Source organism: Mesocricetus auratus, unplaced genomic scaffold (assembly GCF_017639785.1).
Source record: "Mesocricetus auratus isolate SY011 unplaced genomic scaffold, BCM_Maur_2.0 Super-Scaffold_15014, whole genome shotgun sequence".
Classification (NCBI taxonomy): domain Eukaryota; kingdom Metazoa; phylum Chordata; class Mammalia; order Rodentia; family Cricetidae; genus Mesocricetus; species Mesocricetus auratus.
The window spans coordinates 3,095,095-3,112,945 of NW_024429186.1; the positions used below are offsets into that span (position 1 = coordinate 3,095,095).

Here is a 17,851-nt window from a genome sequence, read left to right on the forward strand (position 1 = left end):
TAGAAAAAATGGCCCTCTCTGCTAACACTGTAACTTATTGAGGAATGGGCTTTATACAGTTTTTAGGAACACGTCTGGTCCCTTTGACTTTTATGACCCAGTTTCTCAATCATCTCAGCCTATGAGCTTTCCAACATCTACAGAAAACCACAGTCCCTCCAAAGTGCTTCTAAATGGGGACATTAGCAAATAATAGGAGGCAGAAGATGATGGAGTTAACAGAGGATGGAGTTGACAGAGGATGGGAGTTAACAGAGGATGGAGTTGACAGAGGATGGGAGTTGACAGATGATGGAGTTGACAGAGGATGGAGTTAACAGAGGATGGAGTTGACAGAGGATGGGAGTCTGCAGATGGAATTAACAGATGATGGGAGTCTGCATTCTTCCAGGTAGTGACTGTCCCTCAGAAAATGAGCATCTTCTCAAATATATTCTTTCTGGGAGGCTCTGGAATCACAGATTGCAGAAATCAGCTCTATTTACAGCCCTGACATTTGTGGGACCTCAATCCCTGAGCTCAAGATCTGCATGCCACCAAAGAACGCAGGTATGCTTAGCTTTAGGGCTGGCGTCCAACTAACATACTCTGCCTACAGCCCAGAGCATGGTAAGACCCAGCCAGTTCAAGCACTATACCGGCAGGCTTTCTTCTGGCTGCTTCCTGAAGGTCCAGGCAACACATTCCAACATCTTCTGGAATACTTCCTGAACCGAGTCAAAGAGCACTGTGACATCTTCATCTGAATCTGTTTTCTGAATCATGGAGTTTCCGGCTATCTCCTTCAGAATGCCAAGAAGTAGTGAAATGTAAAAAAATCCCTTCACTAGAAAGAAAAGGAGAATCACAAATTACCTATGCACATAGGTCAGCTGAAATCGCTTAACGCATGTACATGACAGGACTAGAAGGACCCGTCACTACTGAGTCTGCACTGAACAGGGACATCTGATTTTTTCTCCACATAACTGTAAGACTGACTACTTCTCCAGTAACAACAGTACAACTGACTCTGTAGTAAACGAAGCACTCTGTTCACTGCATATTGACAACTGGCAGAATGACTTCTGTAACACCCAATTAGAAAACACAGACTTTCGGTCTGGAGAGATGGCTCAGCGGTTAAGAACACTGACTGTTCTTCCAGAGGTCCTGAGTTCAATTCCCGGCAACCACATGGTGGGTCACGACCACCTTGAATGAGATCTGGTGCCCTCTGCTGGCGGGCAGGCAGGCAGAGGACTGCATATACAATAAATAATAATTTTTTTTTCCCGAGACAGGGTTTCTCTGTATTGTTTTGGAGGCTATCGGTCCAGCCCAGCCTCGAACTCACAGAGATCCGCCTGCCTCTGCCTCCCGAGTGCTGGGATTAAAGGCGTGCGCCATCACCGCCCGGCAAATAATATTTTTTTAAAAAAAGGAAACACAGACTTTCTCTTATATTAATACTCAGGTTAAAAAAAAAAATCAAGGGCAAGTCCAACCTCACATCTCTCAATATCACTTAGTAACAACATCATAGATTTCAGATACTTGGTTGTAACTTATTGGTTTCCTTTGGTGGTTTTTGCTTGCTTGCTTCAATTACCTCCCTGACTAGGTACATAACCCGTCAAAATTCATTCTGTATATAAGCCTAGTAACACTGTTTCTCCATTTTTACTTCTAATCAATCTTGCCAGTAAAAACTACAAAAGTAGAGACGGTGACCTGCCCCAGCAAGCTTAAGGGCACCCCGTGTCACCCTGCCCCACTCTAACAGATGGCTCAGGGGCTGATGAAGCCCTTAACTTTTGGGTACCAGACAGAAAGTTGCCTGGCAGAACCCATGATACAAGACATTAAAATAAAACAGGCATGCAATAAAGTACAGAAATGATGCCCCTCATCCAGGTGACCACAAGGACTGGTCCAGAGAACGGGCCTGGATATGAAGGGCAAAGCCATTCAGCTACACAAGGGACTAAAGACTCAGCAAGCTCTGCCAGAGACCACAGCCAACTACACCCCAAACCTTCCTGCTAAGGGAAGACAGACTTCCCATCCCAGAGGTTCTCTATGAATCATCCTCCCTAGGTCTAAGACGCTGCCAGAATCGATAAGCAGCTCCACAAGATTGCTAAAACCACAACAGAAACTTTCAAGGAGTTACTACTCTCATTCGGAGGAGTGTGGAAGAACTCACTGTTCATACACATCTGTGGTGCAGGATGTCCACCCATGAGACGGGTGGCGAGCTCTTTAAACCCAGACACTGCTAAGGCCTGACAGGTATTCTGAGGTGGGCCACACCTCCTGCTGGCAGCCTATGTGAGGACAGAGCTTGCTCTCGCCTTGCCAGCAAGTCCATTCCTCCAGGGCAATAGAGCCTACTTCTTCGGGACTCCAGCATTTACTGAAGCCAGCTTAGATATCAAGCCTCGTCGACTGAACGACTTCTGGGTTCTTGGACCTTCCGTTGGCAGACAGCCATTGATGGATTAACTGGACCGCAGCCTGAAGGCCGTTCTAATAAATCCCCTTTTACAGATGCAGTCACTCTATAAGTTCCCGCCGTCTAGCGAACCCTGACTAATACACAGACAAACGTGGAAAGGAAAGCCACAAATTTTAATCGTAAGTTATTTCATTCACTGTATGTAACAAACTGCTATCAACAGGCCAGGACTCATAGCTCCCGCCAAAAACGGTGCTGATCTATAGTCGTCACTAAGAGTCCTCCCCAGGGCACAGCTCAAAGCCAGAAAACAAGCCATCAATCTGAAACTGAAGCAGTGCTGGCTCCATAGCTCTTCCCAGTATGCTCATCTTTAGGTTGCCAACTACCTGCCCACAAACAAACGGCTCACTATTGCAGCAAGACATGGGGGACAGCCTCACTTGTACGCTGTGGTCTGACCTCCTGCACCGTCTCCAAACTCTATGTGATAGCCTTGGTCTTTGAGATACTAGAGGCCAGCTGTCTTACATTTGCCCTCTATCAAAGGTCTTTTTCTTTCAAAGCCTTAGATTTCCTAGAGTCTTTACTTTTAAAAATTCAACCTTATTTAATTGGGCTGGTATCTTTGAGTAAGAAATCTTCTCCCACAGCCCTGGTATGTGTGATGCCTGATTGTCCACACTCTATATACTATAGTGAGAATACCAGAAGTTGGTGGCTTATGCAGTTGGCCACCCAACTGTGAGCCAGGGGACGGCTTCTTTAGAATATTCCTTTGGGCTTACAAAGAATACTCTACCTGGGCATAATTAATATTAACCTATGTGGTGGTTTGAATGAGAATGGCCCACATAGGCTTTCATCTCTGCTGTGTCTCACGTAAGCTCTCAGACACAACTCCTGCCCCATGCTTGCCCACTTGCTGCCATGCTCCCTGTCGTGAAAGTCAGGGACGTGGGAAGCTGGGAGGTGACATCTCTGCGGTACCCTTGCATCAGACATTGGCATCACTGGTTCTGGCTCCAGGTGTGCCCCATGCTGGCCACATCACTCGTGACCTTCTTCTGGGACAGATTACACAGACATCAGGAGGAAAAATCTGACCCAGGGAGCAGAACCCCAAGAGCCTGTCGGAAGCCAGACGACAGCGGGCGACAAACTGGCACCCTGACGGTGGTGCCTGGCATGAGAGGCATCTCTGAGACTGCGAGTGGTGTTAACCAATAAACAAAGGCCAGTACGTGGAAGATGTCAGTGCTTGCAAGCCAGATTCTCATTTTCGGAGGGAGAGAGTGAGGGATGGAAGGATGGACCAGCACTGCTTTCAAGCACTGCTTTAATGGAGAAATGATGCTGAGTACCTTTTTTCATTATTCCGAGACTCCGCTGTAGAAGCTGGATCTGAAACTCAGGGTCTCCAAGGCCCACCATGACAACATCTTTACACACAGCCAGGTAAGTCTGCAAGGCACACACAGGTTCAACAACAACAAAAGTCATTTAAAAAGGAATGCAGTCAAGCACAACAAAGTCTCTCCTGTGACGTACTATGAGCAGATGTTTCCAACTGCTTTACAAAGGAATTTCCATAAATCATACATTTTTGTTTTTGTGAGACCTCTATAGATATTTTATGCAATCCCACCAACCTAAACAAATACCCATCACATACAACATGTTAAACTGCATCAAAATTATGTAGAATGTGCTTTGTAGGAAAGAAATGCCATTCTTGGTGTTGTACAGCAGCTCCAGGTTCTAAAGCCACGTTACAACACAATAAATAAACGGTCTTGAGAACACAGCGCCAGCCCTGTGTCCTGGCTGCTGACCTGGATGACCTGCTGATAGACATCCCTCCGAACCTTCAGATACTCCTCTTCTTGGTCTTGAAGAAGAGGTAAAACTTTATTTTCCAACCAACATCCGGTTTCGCTCAGGATGGACAGACGGATCTTCTCTTCTGAGCAGAACTGTCCAACACACACAAAGAGGTTCGTGAGGCACGAGCAGCTTAGATACACGATGCTCTCACAACGCCAGGACCAGACAGCCTACCGTGTACTGAAGGTGGACGCTCAGCCTGCAGTACAGACCGAAGGCATGCAGGGCAGCTGCTTTGTTGAAGTTGAGGGGATTCCCGCTTGGAGACTCGAGAAGTGATTCCAGATCTGCCTATAAAATTACAAGCCGGGGACACTTTCTGAATGGCGTGTGACTCCAGCAAAGCAAAGCAAGACGGAAAGTGCCTGATCTACAGGCAAGTCAGAGGGGTAACTGTGCCCGTGACAGCTCTCTCTGCTATCCCTGCACCTGAACACTCTCAGCCGAGCGGGCTTTAGACGCACACAACATGGTCAGCAGCTGTGCAAGGCCCCAGGACCACTGCCCACAGGGACCACCGCCTGTCTCCTGGGCGGCAGCAATGAGGACTGTCTGGCTGAGAATCCTACGGGAGGAGGTCAGGGCCAGTGCAGCAGGGGAAGAACAGGATTCCAAAGGGCACTTGGGCCACAGTGAGTTCATGTCACACACACTTTCCAAGATTCCCAAAAACACAGCTGAAGCTCGGCAGTGGTGGCGCATGTCTTAAGTCCCAGCACTCGGGAGGCAGAGGCAGGTGGATCTCTGTGAGTTCGAGGCCAGCATGGTCTACAAGAGCTAGTTCAAGACAGTCTCCAAAGCCACAGAGAAACCCTGTCTCGAAAAAAAACAAAACAAAACCTGGCACTCTGACACACTAGAAACCGTAGGCTCTAAACACTGTTTGTAAGGAGACAGGTCTGCTCCCGGCCTCTCCTGTCCACCTCAGAGTCTTTGTGGGTGCTAATTCTCAGTTCCTTTCAGCTTGCAAACATCCTAGCACCAAAGAATGAAGGCTATGCGTCTAACCGCACCACTGTTACCACTGTTACCACTGTTGGAAGCCATTTTAACATCCAGGATAAGCGGTTACCTTGGATCCCTCAAGGGCTTTTAAAAGCTGGTTCAGTTTCTTCTGGGGTGCAGAGAGCAGACACTCTCGATTCTTTGGGTGGGTCAACAAATACTCCATGTACAGCAATGCTAACTCGGGTTTCACCGGGCATGCGTCACTGATTTGCAATTTACGTTTAGAGGCCAGGTTACTCTGAAGGAGAGCGGAGGAACACAGAGGCGATTAGAGTGTATGTTCCCAGACATTGCACGATTTCCAAATGCCCATCTTCTCCACATTGCAGAGAGGCATGGCTGTATACTCACCTTGGCCTGAGGTGGCCTTGTAGGCAGCCAGTCAACAATGAGCTCCAGGACGTGCCCCACTTGCCCCCAGGAACAGAGACAATCCAGCAAGGTACAGTAGCTCCTGCCTATAGTGCTCTCCTCCTGACTCCTCAGCACAGAAATCACACCACAGCTGAAAAGCCAAGTACAGAAAGCCGGGTGGGTATCCCTGCAGAAAGCCCCCACCGTCCCACGGGTGAGGAAAACCAAGGCAGTTTGACTGCACGAAGTGTACAGGGCCTCAGAGTTACACTGGTACTCACTACCCTGTGAAACCTTAACAGACTGCAGCTGCAAAAGGACACGCCCCATACCTCAACCACCTTCTGTTTCTAGTGCCAGCTGTCAGAGTCCACAGTGGTCCTAATGTAGGACACAATTATTTTCTCCTTTTCTTTTTATATTATATATATATTTCACATAATACCTATCACACTCCCCCTCCCCCAGAGCCTCCCCACCCAACTCCACCTGCTTACGTTCTCTAGAAAGCAAACAAAACCCAGAGAAACACACACAGAAAAAAAAAGCAAAAACAAAAACAAAACACCAAATTAGAAACCCAAATATCCAAACAAAAGACAAAAGTACGACATTAATTTTTGTTATGCCACAGAACATTGACTTTGGAGGCTGGCAAACTAGCTCAGCAGGTAACGGTATTTTCCATCAAGCTTGATGACTTGAGCTTGATCCCCAGAATCCAGAGAGAACTAACTCTCGAAGGCTGTACTCTGGCCTCCACACACTTGGTGGGGTGTGTGCATGTGCACAAACACACGTTTAAAAAAAATAAGTATTTTTCTTTTGAGTGTAAATAAAACCAAGTAGGTTTTACTCTTGAGCAGCAAACTCCAGAACTACACTGCCTAATTAAAAAAAAAAAAAAAAATGCAAGGGTTGGAGAGATGGCTCGGTGGTTAAAAGAATTTGCTGCTATTGTACGAGACTAAATTCAGTTCCCAGCACCCACATGGTGATTCACAATCACAATCTCCTCCAATTTCAGGGGATCCAACATCTTGACTTCCTCAGGCTCCTGCAAACACATGGTGCACACACTCAGGCATGCGTGCACGCGCGCGGGCACACACACACACACACAGTTTTTGAATTAGTACATTAATAGAAGTTCAGTGACCAAAGGCATGATAATCATATATGCATATACGCAAACATTTGTTCACCAGCCACATAAAAAAGTACATACAGTGTAAAGAGAATCAGTGAAATGGATTCCAGCAGCTCATTTTGGTCTAAGCACTTGGAGCTACATGTGGTCAGCAGTGACCCCAGGCTCTAGAGTTTGTCACTCTGGATATGAGAATAATGACCAGACATCAGGTGAAGTCGCAGATGAGTTCCTCGTGGTCTCTTTGGCAACCTCAGAGCCCACTGAAATCACATCCTGACAATCTCTCCATACAGAGGGGAAGGCAGGAGGAAGAAACACAGAGCAGGTGACAGCGAACCCCAGGGGACACTCTTGCTGTGTGGCAGCATACCTGAACACAGGGACGGCAGAGGCTGGCAAGAAGGACATCAGCATGAACAAAGGGATCTTGCAGCGCTCATCCTGCAAACACAAAAAGAAACATAAAGCTAACACAGGATTTGAAACGGGACATTTTCCCTAATAACCTGTTTCCACAGTTGCTCAAAAAGTACTCCAATAGTTACTTCAGTATCTAGAGGAAATCAAATGTAAAGGTGCCCCTCAGGTTTGAGGTTGAGATTACTTGAATGGAGCACCCTGACATCTCTACTCCACCTTCACTATGAAGCAAGTACAGCCATGGAACTGTATTTACTTGCAGAACACGTCAGGTGAAAGGGAAAAGCTGAGTAACTACTCATGCTGACCACGACTCTTAAGGGGACAAAGCGTTCTGATAATATCACACCAGACAATGTTATCTGAGGGAATGTGTGTGTGTTGCAGCTACAGAGTAAACCTCGGTCTGGTCAGATCCTACACCTAAAAGCTGGTAAAACCCAGAGGGAAGTGCCTGGGTTCAGTCGGTTTCCGCCCCTAGAATGCAGAGTGCTGGTAAAGACTCAAGGACCAGAGCCACAGGAAGCGGCAAGGTGAAGCACAAAGTGTGCTGAGTGCGATGAGCTGTAGCTTAAGTAGTCCTCACAGAGTCAGCTGAGCAGATTCCCCCTCAGAGTCCGTAAGATCACCACACATGGATGGGAGATGGTCCTGCTACTGTAACAACAGAGTCAGCTGAGCAGATTCCCCCTCAGAGTCTGTAAGAACACCACACATGGAAGGGGAGATGGCTTCAGTTAAAGTCCTTTTCACTCAAGTTTGAAGACTGGAGTAAGGATCCCCAGAACCCATGTAAATTCTGGGTGGGAGTGGCAGCCTATCTGTAATTCCAGTCCTCAGGAAGGAGAGACAAGGAATTCCCAGGTCAAGCAAGCTAGCCAAACGAGTCATATTGATGAGTTCCTCAAAACAAGCACGAAGACAGAAAGAGGAACAAAATTAAAGTGAGATGTATTATTCACCTGCGTTCAATTATTGTGACCACCTTGACTTCTAACTCCCAGTATCTATGGTAAACATGATGGCAAGAGTAAACAGCATGAAATATTCCTGAAAACCCTGAACAGAGTATAATGCATGATACATATGTGGGTAACGTACTTAGTAGCTCAATTTTAACCATCCCACAAGCTACACATACTCCAAAACATCACACTAAAAAAGCATTAAATCTTTTTTCTGCCAACTAAAAATATCTTTTTGTGCAAGTTCTACAAAAGCAAATGGAGGAGGGGGTGGATATTAAGGGTGGAAAGGGTTAGTGTGGGTGGGAGTAAGGGGAGGAGGGAGAAGAGAGAATAGGGGGAGGGTGAAGTAGAACCAGGAATTATTAAAAAGCCATATAGAAACTCACTACATGGGCTGGAGAGATGGCTCAAGGGTTAAGAGCAGTGGCTGCTCTTCCAGAGGTCTGAGTTCAATTCCCAGCACCCAAATGGTGGCTCAGTCATCTGTAATGAGAGCTGATACCCTCTTCTGGCCTACATGCATGCATGCAGATCAATTACCATGTATATAATAAATAAATATATCTTAAAAAAAAAAAAAGAAACTCACTACTTTGTAAGCTAATTGGAAATGTTTCTTTTTCACGGTGATTGAAGTGTGGGACTTTGAGTGAGTGACTAATGCTACTCCTAGAAAACAGTCTATTAAGTGAAAATCCTAGTGCCGGGCATGGGATTCCTCTTAGTTGATAAGGGAGGCTGCAGAGGAAACTAAAATTACACAGGCTATTATTGCCAGTGATCTTGGAAGGACCTAGCTGCTGAAGATACACACACTGTGACTACAGGACAGAGAGGGACAGAGCTAAACCTTCCTCCATCGGGCTGAGCTGCTGTGCAAGCTGCTGGGGAAGTCACTGACAGTCTGTCCCTGCAGCAGACCCTGGAAGAAACAGCACTGATGCGCCAGGCAAGATGTATCCACTGGTGCAATACTCTTGTGGAGATGGCGAAGCACTTCTTGTTTTTTTTTCAAGACAGGGTCTCTCTGTGTAGCTTTGTAGACCACACTGGCCTCGAACTCACAGAAAAAAAAGTGTAAGAGTCAAAGAATGTGGAAAACTGCTGTGGCACCCGTAAACTCAGAGACTGTGGTTAGCTGGGAAAGACCTATACCAGATGGATCCCATCAACATTCCAGCATGGAATGAGCTCAGGGTACCCCACTCCTAGCTGAGGAGCTATTGGCAGTTAACAGCAGCTGGGCGAGAAGTCATCTTCCTCGTCCATGACTTAGTAAGTAAGCCCACACCCATGTACAGACAAGCAAGCAACCCAATTAAACTCAGGAGGCAAAAAGTTTTAAAAAGGCTTGAGGGCATGCTGGGAAGCCAGGGCTCAAGAGAGTGAGAGGGGAATGAGAGAGGAGAATAGGAGCGCTGAATAGCATCAAAGTGTAGAAAATTATCAAAGAACACATTTTAACATATATTTCAATATATTTATGTATTTAATGAACCTATTATATATATTAAAGTTCTGTTGTATGTGTACGTGTTTTTGGTAGGCATCTTCTTCAATCACTCTTCACCTTCTTATTGAGGCAGAGCCTATTACTGAACAATTTAGCTTAGACTGGCCAGAAAGCCCCGATCCTCCTGCCTCAATCTTCCTAACACTGGGATTACAGATACATGCTGCCACACCCCACTTTTGTATGGGTTCTGTAGAGCAAATGAGCTATCTCTCTAGTGCCTAAAAATACCTTTTAGTTAAACTGACCTACTCTGTCTGCCTTGATAAGACCGACACAAATCACACTACAGGGAGACCTGCTTCCTATGCACCCTCAAACACCTTAGGGACTGCCTGCAAGATGGAATGCTCTGTTCATAGAACCGAATCCTCTTCCTAAAACTGCAACATCAGATTAGATGCCAACATCAGAAAGAAAAGCTAAGGGCTCAACGTGGACAGCCCCGTGGGTACCAAGGATATACAGCGGAGCAGAGGGAGAGATGCTAGCCTCACAACACCCTTCCTGTTGCACACAAGACAGAAAGTCCACGCAGGCGTCACAAAGCACTTCACTGGTAAGAAGAGCCCAGGCTCACCTTGAACACCTTCAGGTACTCAGGAAGCACGGACGCGAACTTGTTAATGGTATAACCTTTGGCCTCTTTGTTGTTTTCCAGGCTTCGGTGGATGGTCTTCCAGAGGATCACAATGACTTCTAGTAAGCCCGCCATGGATGCAGTGTCATTCACTGACAAGGTTTTGTCTAGAACCTAAGACACAAATACTGTTACTGTGACAGAATCCAACAAGTAATAAAAGGCCAATGTATTTTTTCAAAAGCACATCTCAGAATCGCAGGCACAGAACAGAACAATATAAAAATGGTAACGTCAACTTCCACGGCACAGTAAAACTTTCTTCACTACTTTAGAACCCATCTGTATCAGGAAGGTAGATTTGTTTCCAAATTCCACCCAAGAAATAAATGCTAAATTAACTCAATAATCTTTAGTGAGACAGTCTGTATGAGTCAAAATGTTTCTGAAATCAGAAACTAGTGCTTTTTACCATACACCCAAAGGACCTGGGATTATACTATACTACAAGGCTACTACTGATCACAGCTTACAACACTAGCCTGCCCCCGCAGGCGCTACTGAGGAACACTTTTTTTCTGAGACCGGCAGGATAGAACTCACAGACGTCAAGAACCCCTAAAATCATAGCCTTCTATGGAATACTGAAAAATCAAACCTGTTTATATTTTCCTGCTGTGCTGGTAATACACAACCACCCCATACCAGAAAGCTGAGTGCAAACCAGACTTGCATTCCAAAATCCCTGTCTCAGAGCTGGTGACCAGATTTGGTTTTGTGACCTGCAAAACAGTAACTGACCATGGAGACAGACACATGATGGAGGAAGTGACTTCCTAACGCTGAGATGAGGAGGATTGACTCAGCTAAGTTTCAACCACTCACTGTGACTACAAAATTGATGTTCAAAGAATACAAAGACGCAAACATAGCTTCTCCATAGTTAGCTATGTGTCAGCATTAGCTCAACGCTTTGAAATGTGGCAATGCTAACCAGATTCATAATGCAAACTGTCAGTGGTTAGGGTGCTAACAGAGGACTAATGGGACAAACCAATCCAAGTTTTGATTCTGAAGTCAGCCTTACTTTTCCTGTGCTCTAACTCTGTGAACAGAAAAGGAATTTATTGGAGCACATTTACATTTACACCGAGCATTATAGCACGTGATCACTACGTACTGACAGCTTAAGAAACATAAGTAAGTTTATTTGTTTTAAAGTAAACCACAGAAGCTCAATACTTTAGCACAACGGTCTCATTAAAATTTATGAAACCTACATTTCCCCTTTGAGAATAAGGCTTGAATAATGTACTAGGCTCTTAAGTAATGGTCCCTTATTTTATTTTAGCAGGCTAGGCTAAAATACTTCTGCAATACTAGGCTCCTCAGTAATAGTTTCAAAACTTTATTTTAGCAGAGAATATCTTTGGATGTTACTGGACGGCCATGAGAAAATCATTTGTGTGTTCGTTTCTTTGCGTGTGTGTTTGTGACAGGGTCTCTCTATATAGTCCTGGCTGTCCCGGAACTCACTCTGTAGACCAAGCTGGCCTTGAACTCAAAGATTGCCTGCCTCTGCCTCCTGAGTGCTGGGATTAAAACTTGGACATGGTAGTGTGTACTTATAAACCCAGAACTCAGAAAAGGCCAAAAACAAAAGGAAACATTTTAGCTACATATGTGTTCTTAGAATACCTATATGACAAGTTACACATTTTGCCAACATGGGTTACAATGTAACAAAGCTGTGTATTCTGAAGTCCTGTCAACCTAGAATGAGGATTTATATAGCCATCTAGGTATTTTGTGCACAGGGTACAATGGAAATGACTGTCTTTTCTAGTGACACAGAACTTGACCTAAAAGATATCGCAAGTTTTCTCGGGGGTATCTCACCACAAGGGTAGAGAAATTCTCAACTAGCACATTACCGAGTTCATGCTCACTTTTGGCAAGTTATTTTCAATCCCAGCCGTAAGGCTACAGTGGCCCGCAGGAGGAAGCTCACCCACTTCTGTCAATGCCAACTGACTCACGTGCCAGGTTCATCTGTAGATCGCCTGCTGATTGATTAGGGCACAATCTACATGTGGCTCAGCTAAGCCTCCCTGGAAAGCTTCCACAGCCTGTCTACAATGCAGGAAGAGTACAAGGGGCTCGAACTCTGCCGCTCAGACAGCTGTGAGCACAGGAAGAGGCACTGGTCAGCCAAGGTATGAATGCGCAATCGCAATGTTCCGTGTGCTCTTCTCCCCGCTGCACATCTGCTTTCCTGTGTTTCTTCAGCAGGTGCTACTGACCAGTTTCAGACCAGACTAGCCAAACGAGGGACACGGAGAGGCGGACATCTACCCGAGGTGGGGCGAGATGCCTATCAGGATGTAGTGGGGGAGACACTGAGACAACCATGACACTGGCAGAGAAGCCACCCCATAGAAGAGGCAGCCTGAACATAATTGCCCACCCTTTCTACATGGGTCACAGGGTAGCCAGCCCCAGGACCTGGCCATGTATGTAGTAAGCATACCTAGCACAGAACTTTTTAGCAAAGGAAAACTGGTTTTATGATTTTTTTTTCTCTTCTACAGGAAGAATCTATTTGGGTACTACAAAAAAATTTTTTTCCTTCAAATTTTACTTAGATAAATCCAAATCCTAAGTGTCCATGTATAAGCTCAAGATACTGCTTGCAAGCAGTAAGTGTATTTATGTCTTAACTATTATTGGACACTTTAGGTTTAAAGAGAGAGCAGCTAATTAAAGACAAGTCTATCAAAAGCTTGCACCCAAAAGTTCATCCCCAAAATGTTTCTAGAAGATCCTCCTATCAGTGACTCTGACAGACACCAGCTCCATGCCCAGAATCTAGATAAACAGTATTACACCCGCCGGTCGGTGGTGGCGCACGCCTTTAATCCCAGCACTCGGGAGGCAGAGGCAGGCGAATCTCTGTGAGCTCGAGGCTGGGCTGGACCGACAGCCTCCAAAACAATACAGAGAAACCCTGTCTCGTAAAAACAAAAAAAAAAATAAAAATAAAAATAAACAAAAAACAGTATCACACCCAAGAACAGAACACAGGCATGCTCAGAGCAAAGAGATGGGGGACAAGCTGCCCATCGGTAAGAATATTCTTTTCCTAAAATATCCCTCCAGACACTAAAAGTTAAGTATAACAGGTATACAGCAAGTCTTTAAAAATATATATATATAACTTATGACCATTAAAAAAAAAATCAAAACGAACTTAAGTGTCTTTACTGGAGCAAGCAGGGAAGAAAAGCATTCTATGCACTGGTATAGGAGTGATACCGAGACAGTCTGCCATCTTTACTGTGAAGTAAGAGCCACTCACACTGGCGTTCTCCTTCTCGCACTCCTTATGGGCCTCCGGGCACTCTTGCAGGGTCCTCTGGATACAGGCATTCAGGCAGTGGCGGATGACATGGATGAGCTTGGCTAAAGGGGTTAAGACAGTCACTACATGCACCTTGTATAAAGTTAACTTTCTGATTAGAACACGATCATCTCAGACAGTAGAGGGTATGACTTTCAGGAAAACCACTAAGGGATGCAAGAGAGCACAGGGCTCACTCGGGTGACAAACACCGAGTGCCTGTGGCATCATGCGCTATGCTGGGAGAGGAGCAGCAGGACGAGGGGAAGCAGGGGTTCAGACCTATGTTGGTGCTGGCAGTGTGCTCGTGGGCGTACTGATAGAACTTCCTGGCTGCTGCGCGGTTCATCTGGATGAGTGTGACGCAGCGCTCGCACCACACCTCCTCTGGCTGGTTCACGGGGAAGAAAGAGTTGAAGATGAGGCTCACCAGGCGCCGAGACACAGGCCGAGAATCCATTTCCAGGCGAACCAGAATGTCCTCCATGGGGCATATTTTCCAGAACTAGAGGGTGAAAGGGGAGGCATGCAAATGGAGGTGACCAGCGGTTCCTATAATCTTGAGAACTGTTGAAGTTTCCAGGATATAAGCAAAGGACTAATGTTTGTACTCAAGAGAAACCATTTCAAGAAGAACCCGACTTTCCTGTGAACCAAAGTCACAAAAGTCACAGGTCTACATTTTAAAGAGACGTCACATGTAAGGTATAGCAGGAGGGAGGGTCCCCTCTGATTCTTTGGGAGCACAGCTAACGCACAGATGACAGCTGTCATTAATCAAGCTGACCGTCTGCATTTGTAGACCCACTAAGCCATCAACTAGTAACAGAAGAGTTTTTAACCTACTGATAGTTTTGAAACAGCCTACTCATCTCTCTCTGTCAAGAGGCTCGGGGGCCTCCTTCCTCAACACACTAGGACAGCTGACCTGCTCTTTCTACCGGGGGGGGGGTCTCCTCGTCCAACTCTAGAGTTCCCACAGTCCCACACCCCAGAAGACACACAATTAGCACTGTTTTGCTGGTGATGGCTTGTTTTTTGTTTTCAATCGGAGTCTCAAGTATCCTGGCCAGCCCTGAACACACCTTGTGGCTGAAGATGGCCTTAAATGCCTGACCTTCTTGCTTCCACCTCCCGAGAGCCAGAGTTGTGGACATATATCACCTTTGTGTATGCTACACAGGTGCTCTACCAACTAACCAACAACCCCAACTCTAGCACAGGCTTCTGGTACTCGGTTCAGGTAAGTTCTATGTGAGTTCAAGGCACGAGCTGTCACTTGGAGCAGTATACTAGCAGACATGTGGGTGACAATGGATATCTACTGGCACTAAGTGTTATCATTTGCCTGACCTAGCCCTGAACTCCTTTTGAACCTGAAATCCCCTTGTCTCAGTGGTAGAGCACCTGCCTAGCATTCATGAGGTGGAGTTCAACCCCCAGCATCAAGGAAATAAAACTGAAGTGGAAGAGGACAACTTTTATGTCTTCTTTATTGTATCAATAGACTGGCCTGTGCCCAGTGTATTCTTACCAGGTTACAAGCAATTCCTTGGTTCCTCTAACCATTGCAAGTAATAAGTAATACTTAAGTTCTTACCATGTGCTAAATACGTATAGATACATCAACTACTTCCATACTTTTAACACGTAATAAAACAGGTAAAGGGGAGAACCTGCAAGATGGATCAGCAGACAGAGGTGCCTGTCACCAAGCCTGACCACCTGAGTTCAATCCCTGGGACCCACGTGGTGGAAGGAGAGAGCCCACTCCCACAAGTTCTCCTCTGGGCAGACATGCCCCACCACATGAGAGATAATGCTTAGAAAGTATGTAAAGTGATTGCTTACATGAGTGTCTTTCCAAAAAGAAGCACGCAGTGGTATTTCTAGAACCTTCTTTCCATGAGAAACACAAAGCAAAGTCTTATGACAGTCTAGCAAATGCATTGGTTGTCAAGCTGACTGAAATGCAACTGAGAAGGTTCTTAGAATGAAAACTAGTCTTCCTGTTGGGGTCACAAATGTGCTTTGTGCGTCTTCTCCAAGAGCATCCTGCTTACCTTTGCGGCTCTCACGGCTTTGATTTTCAGCAGCAGGTCCACAAAGGCCACCCTCACTTTCTCTGAATTATCGTGGAGACTGTACCTGAGTGGTGGCAGAAGCTGTTCTAACAACGGGTGGCTCAGTTTGTTATCCAAAATAATCGGCAAACACTACAGAGAAAGAGAGAGAAGCATTTCAAAATCAGAACGCAATAATTAAACGTTTGAACAGGAAGCTAAGGAGAGGCTGAGTCCTGCTCTCGCCTGAAAACACCTCCTCCGTGCAAATTCGCTTTGGGGCTGTTGGGATGGCTCAGCACCACATTCCACAGAGGCAAAGGTGAGGACTTCTATGGTTCTAGTGACTGGTACTTTGGAAAGTAGACATTTTATACAGAAAGCACTTCTCTTCTTTGAAACAGGGTCCCCAGGCAACTCAGGCAGACTCCAAACTCAGAATTCTCCTGCCTCGCTCTCCTGAGTATTTCTGGTATCATAGGTCTTGGCTACATGGCTGATGAGAAAAGACTTTAAATTTGGATTTTTAAAAGCTTAATTTGGAGACTGAAAAGATGGCTCAGCAACTAAAATTGTCTACTGCAACTGGCAAAGGACTCCAGTTCAGCTTCTAGCACCCATGGTGGATGGCTAACAATCGCCTTGAAGACCAGCTCCAGGGTGTGGGCGAGCTGGCCCTGAGATCCTGAGTGTGAGAGACTGAGCCCCACCCTCATCTACCATATCCTGGTGTGTGCAAGGGGGAAAGGCACCCCCCCACGCCCCTTGAGGCCTGCAGTAGGTGGGAAAGTCATCCCTGAGGTCACTAGAGCAAGAGAGTTGGCCCTGCCTCTCAGCAGCTGCAGCACTAGGCACAGTGGCCCCTATACCCTGACTAGGGTTAGGGTTAGGGTTAGAGCTGACCCTGGTGGTGCGGGTGTGGGCAAGCTGACATGAGAGCAGGAGAAGCAGCCGTGAGCCTTGCTGCTTACTAGATGGGGTGAACTAGCTGGGGCAGTACTGGAGAGCTCACCCTGGCGTTGAGGACCAAGAAGAGATGGCGGGATGAGCAACCCAGCAACCACCCAGAACCAGAGCCAGAGCCAGAGCCAGAGCCAGAGCCATGAGTTGGCCCATCCCGTCATCAACCCCATCTATGATCTGCTGGAGCATGTGAAGGGTTTGGTCCTGCAGACCCAATATTGCAGGATCTCCATGACCAGGACGACAACAGGATATCCAAGAGGAGCCCCAGTGAGGGCCAGGTATTAATGATATAGAAAAAAACCAGAGACCTTGGGCTGGAGACATGGCTCAGAGGTTAAGAGCACTGGCTGCTCTTCCAGAGGTCCTGAGTTCAATTCCCAGCAACCACATGGTGGCTCACAACCATCTGTAATGAGGTCTGGTGCCCTCTTCCGGTGTGCAGGCAGAACACTGTATACTTAAAGATAAATAAATAAACTTTTAAAGAAACCTCAAACTAGATCAACAACTCATTGCAGTGAACACTCGAAAGTAAGAATGTATGGACTAAAGGACTGTGTGGTTCACTATGTCTCACTGTAGCTTCCACAATGAGATTTTCTCTTTTAAATTCCATCTTTTATCCTGGGGGAGGGAGGTTTACAAAGGTACAGGACGGATAGGAAGGGACAGGGAGATGAGTGGGATCAAGATGCATGACGTGAAATCCACAGAGAATCAATAATAAAAAGTTACATTTTGGAAGAAAAAAAAAGGAGACAAACTCCAGGAGGATCCAATGCCTCTAGCTACTCTAGCAGAGGACCCAAGTTTGATTCCCAGCACTTACATGAAGGCTCACAACCATCTATTACTCTAGTTCCATGCAATCCAACACTCTCTTCTGGCATCATTGGGTACCAGGTACACACACAGCATATAGCCAAAACACCCACACAAAAATTTTTTTTCATTTTAAAAATAAATAAAATTCTACAAAAAAAAATATTTAATGCTTTGGTCTAAAAATACAACCACAGCCGTGCAGTGGTGGTGCATACCTTTAACCTCAGCACTTGGGAGGCAGAAGCAGGCAGGTCTCTGTGAGTTCAAGGCCAGC

The 17,851-nt window shown here is 46.0% G+C and overlaps 1 protein-coding gene across 4 annotated transcripts in view; it reads right to left on the reverse strand.

Moving 5' to 3' along the window:
- Ncapg2 (non-SMC condensin II complex subunit G2) overlaps positions 1-17,851 on the reverse strand; it is a 58,248-nt gene that overhangs the window by 20,221 nt on the left and 20,176 nt on the right. For all 4 annotated transcript variants that reach the window (XM_040742320.1, XM_005084459.4, XM_021235543.2 and 1 more), the window contains 11 exons: positions 15,787-15,939; positions 14,006-14,228; positions 13,682-13,785; positions 10,324-10,497; positions 7,213-7,283; positions 5,687-5,840; positions 5,400-5,573; positions 4,502-4,618; positions 4,276-4,416; positions 3,805-3,904; positions 639-826 (listed from right to left, as the gene is read on the reverse strand). In XM_040742320.1, coding sequence (XP_040598254.1) covers positions 639-826; positions 3,805-3,904; positions 4,276-4,416; positions 4,502-4,618; positions 5,400-5,573; positions 5,687-5,840; positions 7,213-7,283; positions 10,324-10,497; positions 13,682-13,785; positions 14,006-14,228; positions 15,787-15,939 — 1,599 coding nt within the window. The remainder of the gene's footprint in view (positions 1-638; positions 827-3,804; positions 3,905-4,275; positions 4,417-4,501; positions 4,619-5,399; positions 5,574-5,686; positions 5,841-7,212; positions 7,284-10,323; positions 10,498-13,681; positions 13,786-14,005; positions 14,229-15,786; positions 15,940-17,851) is intronic.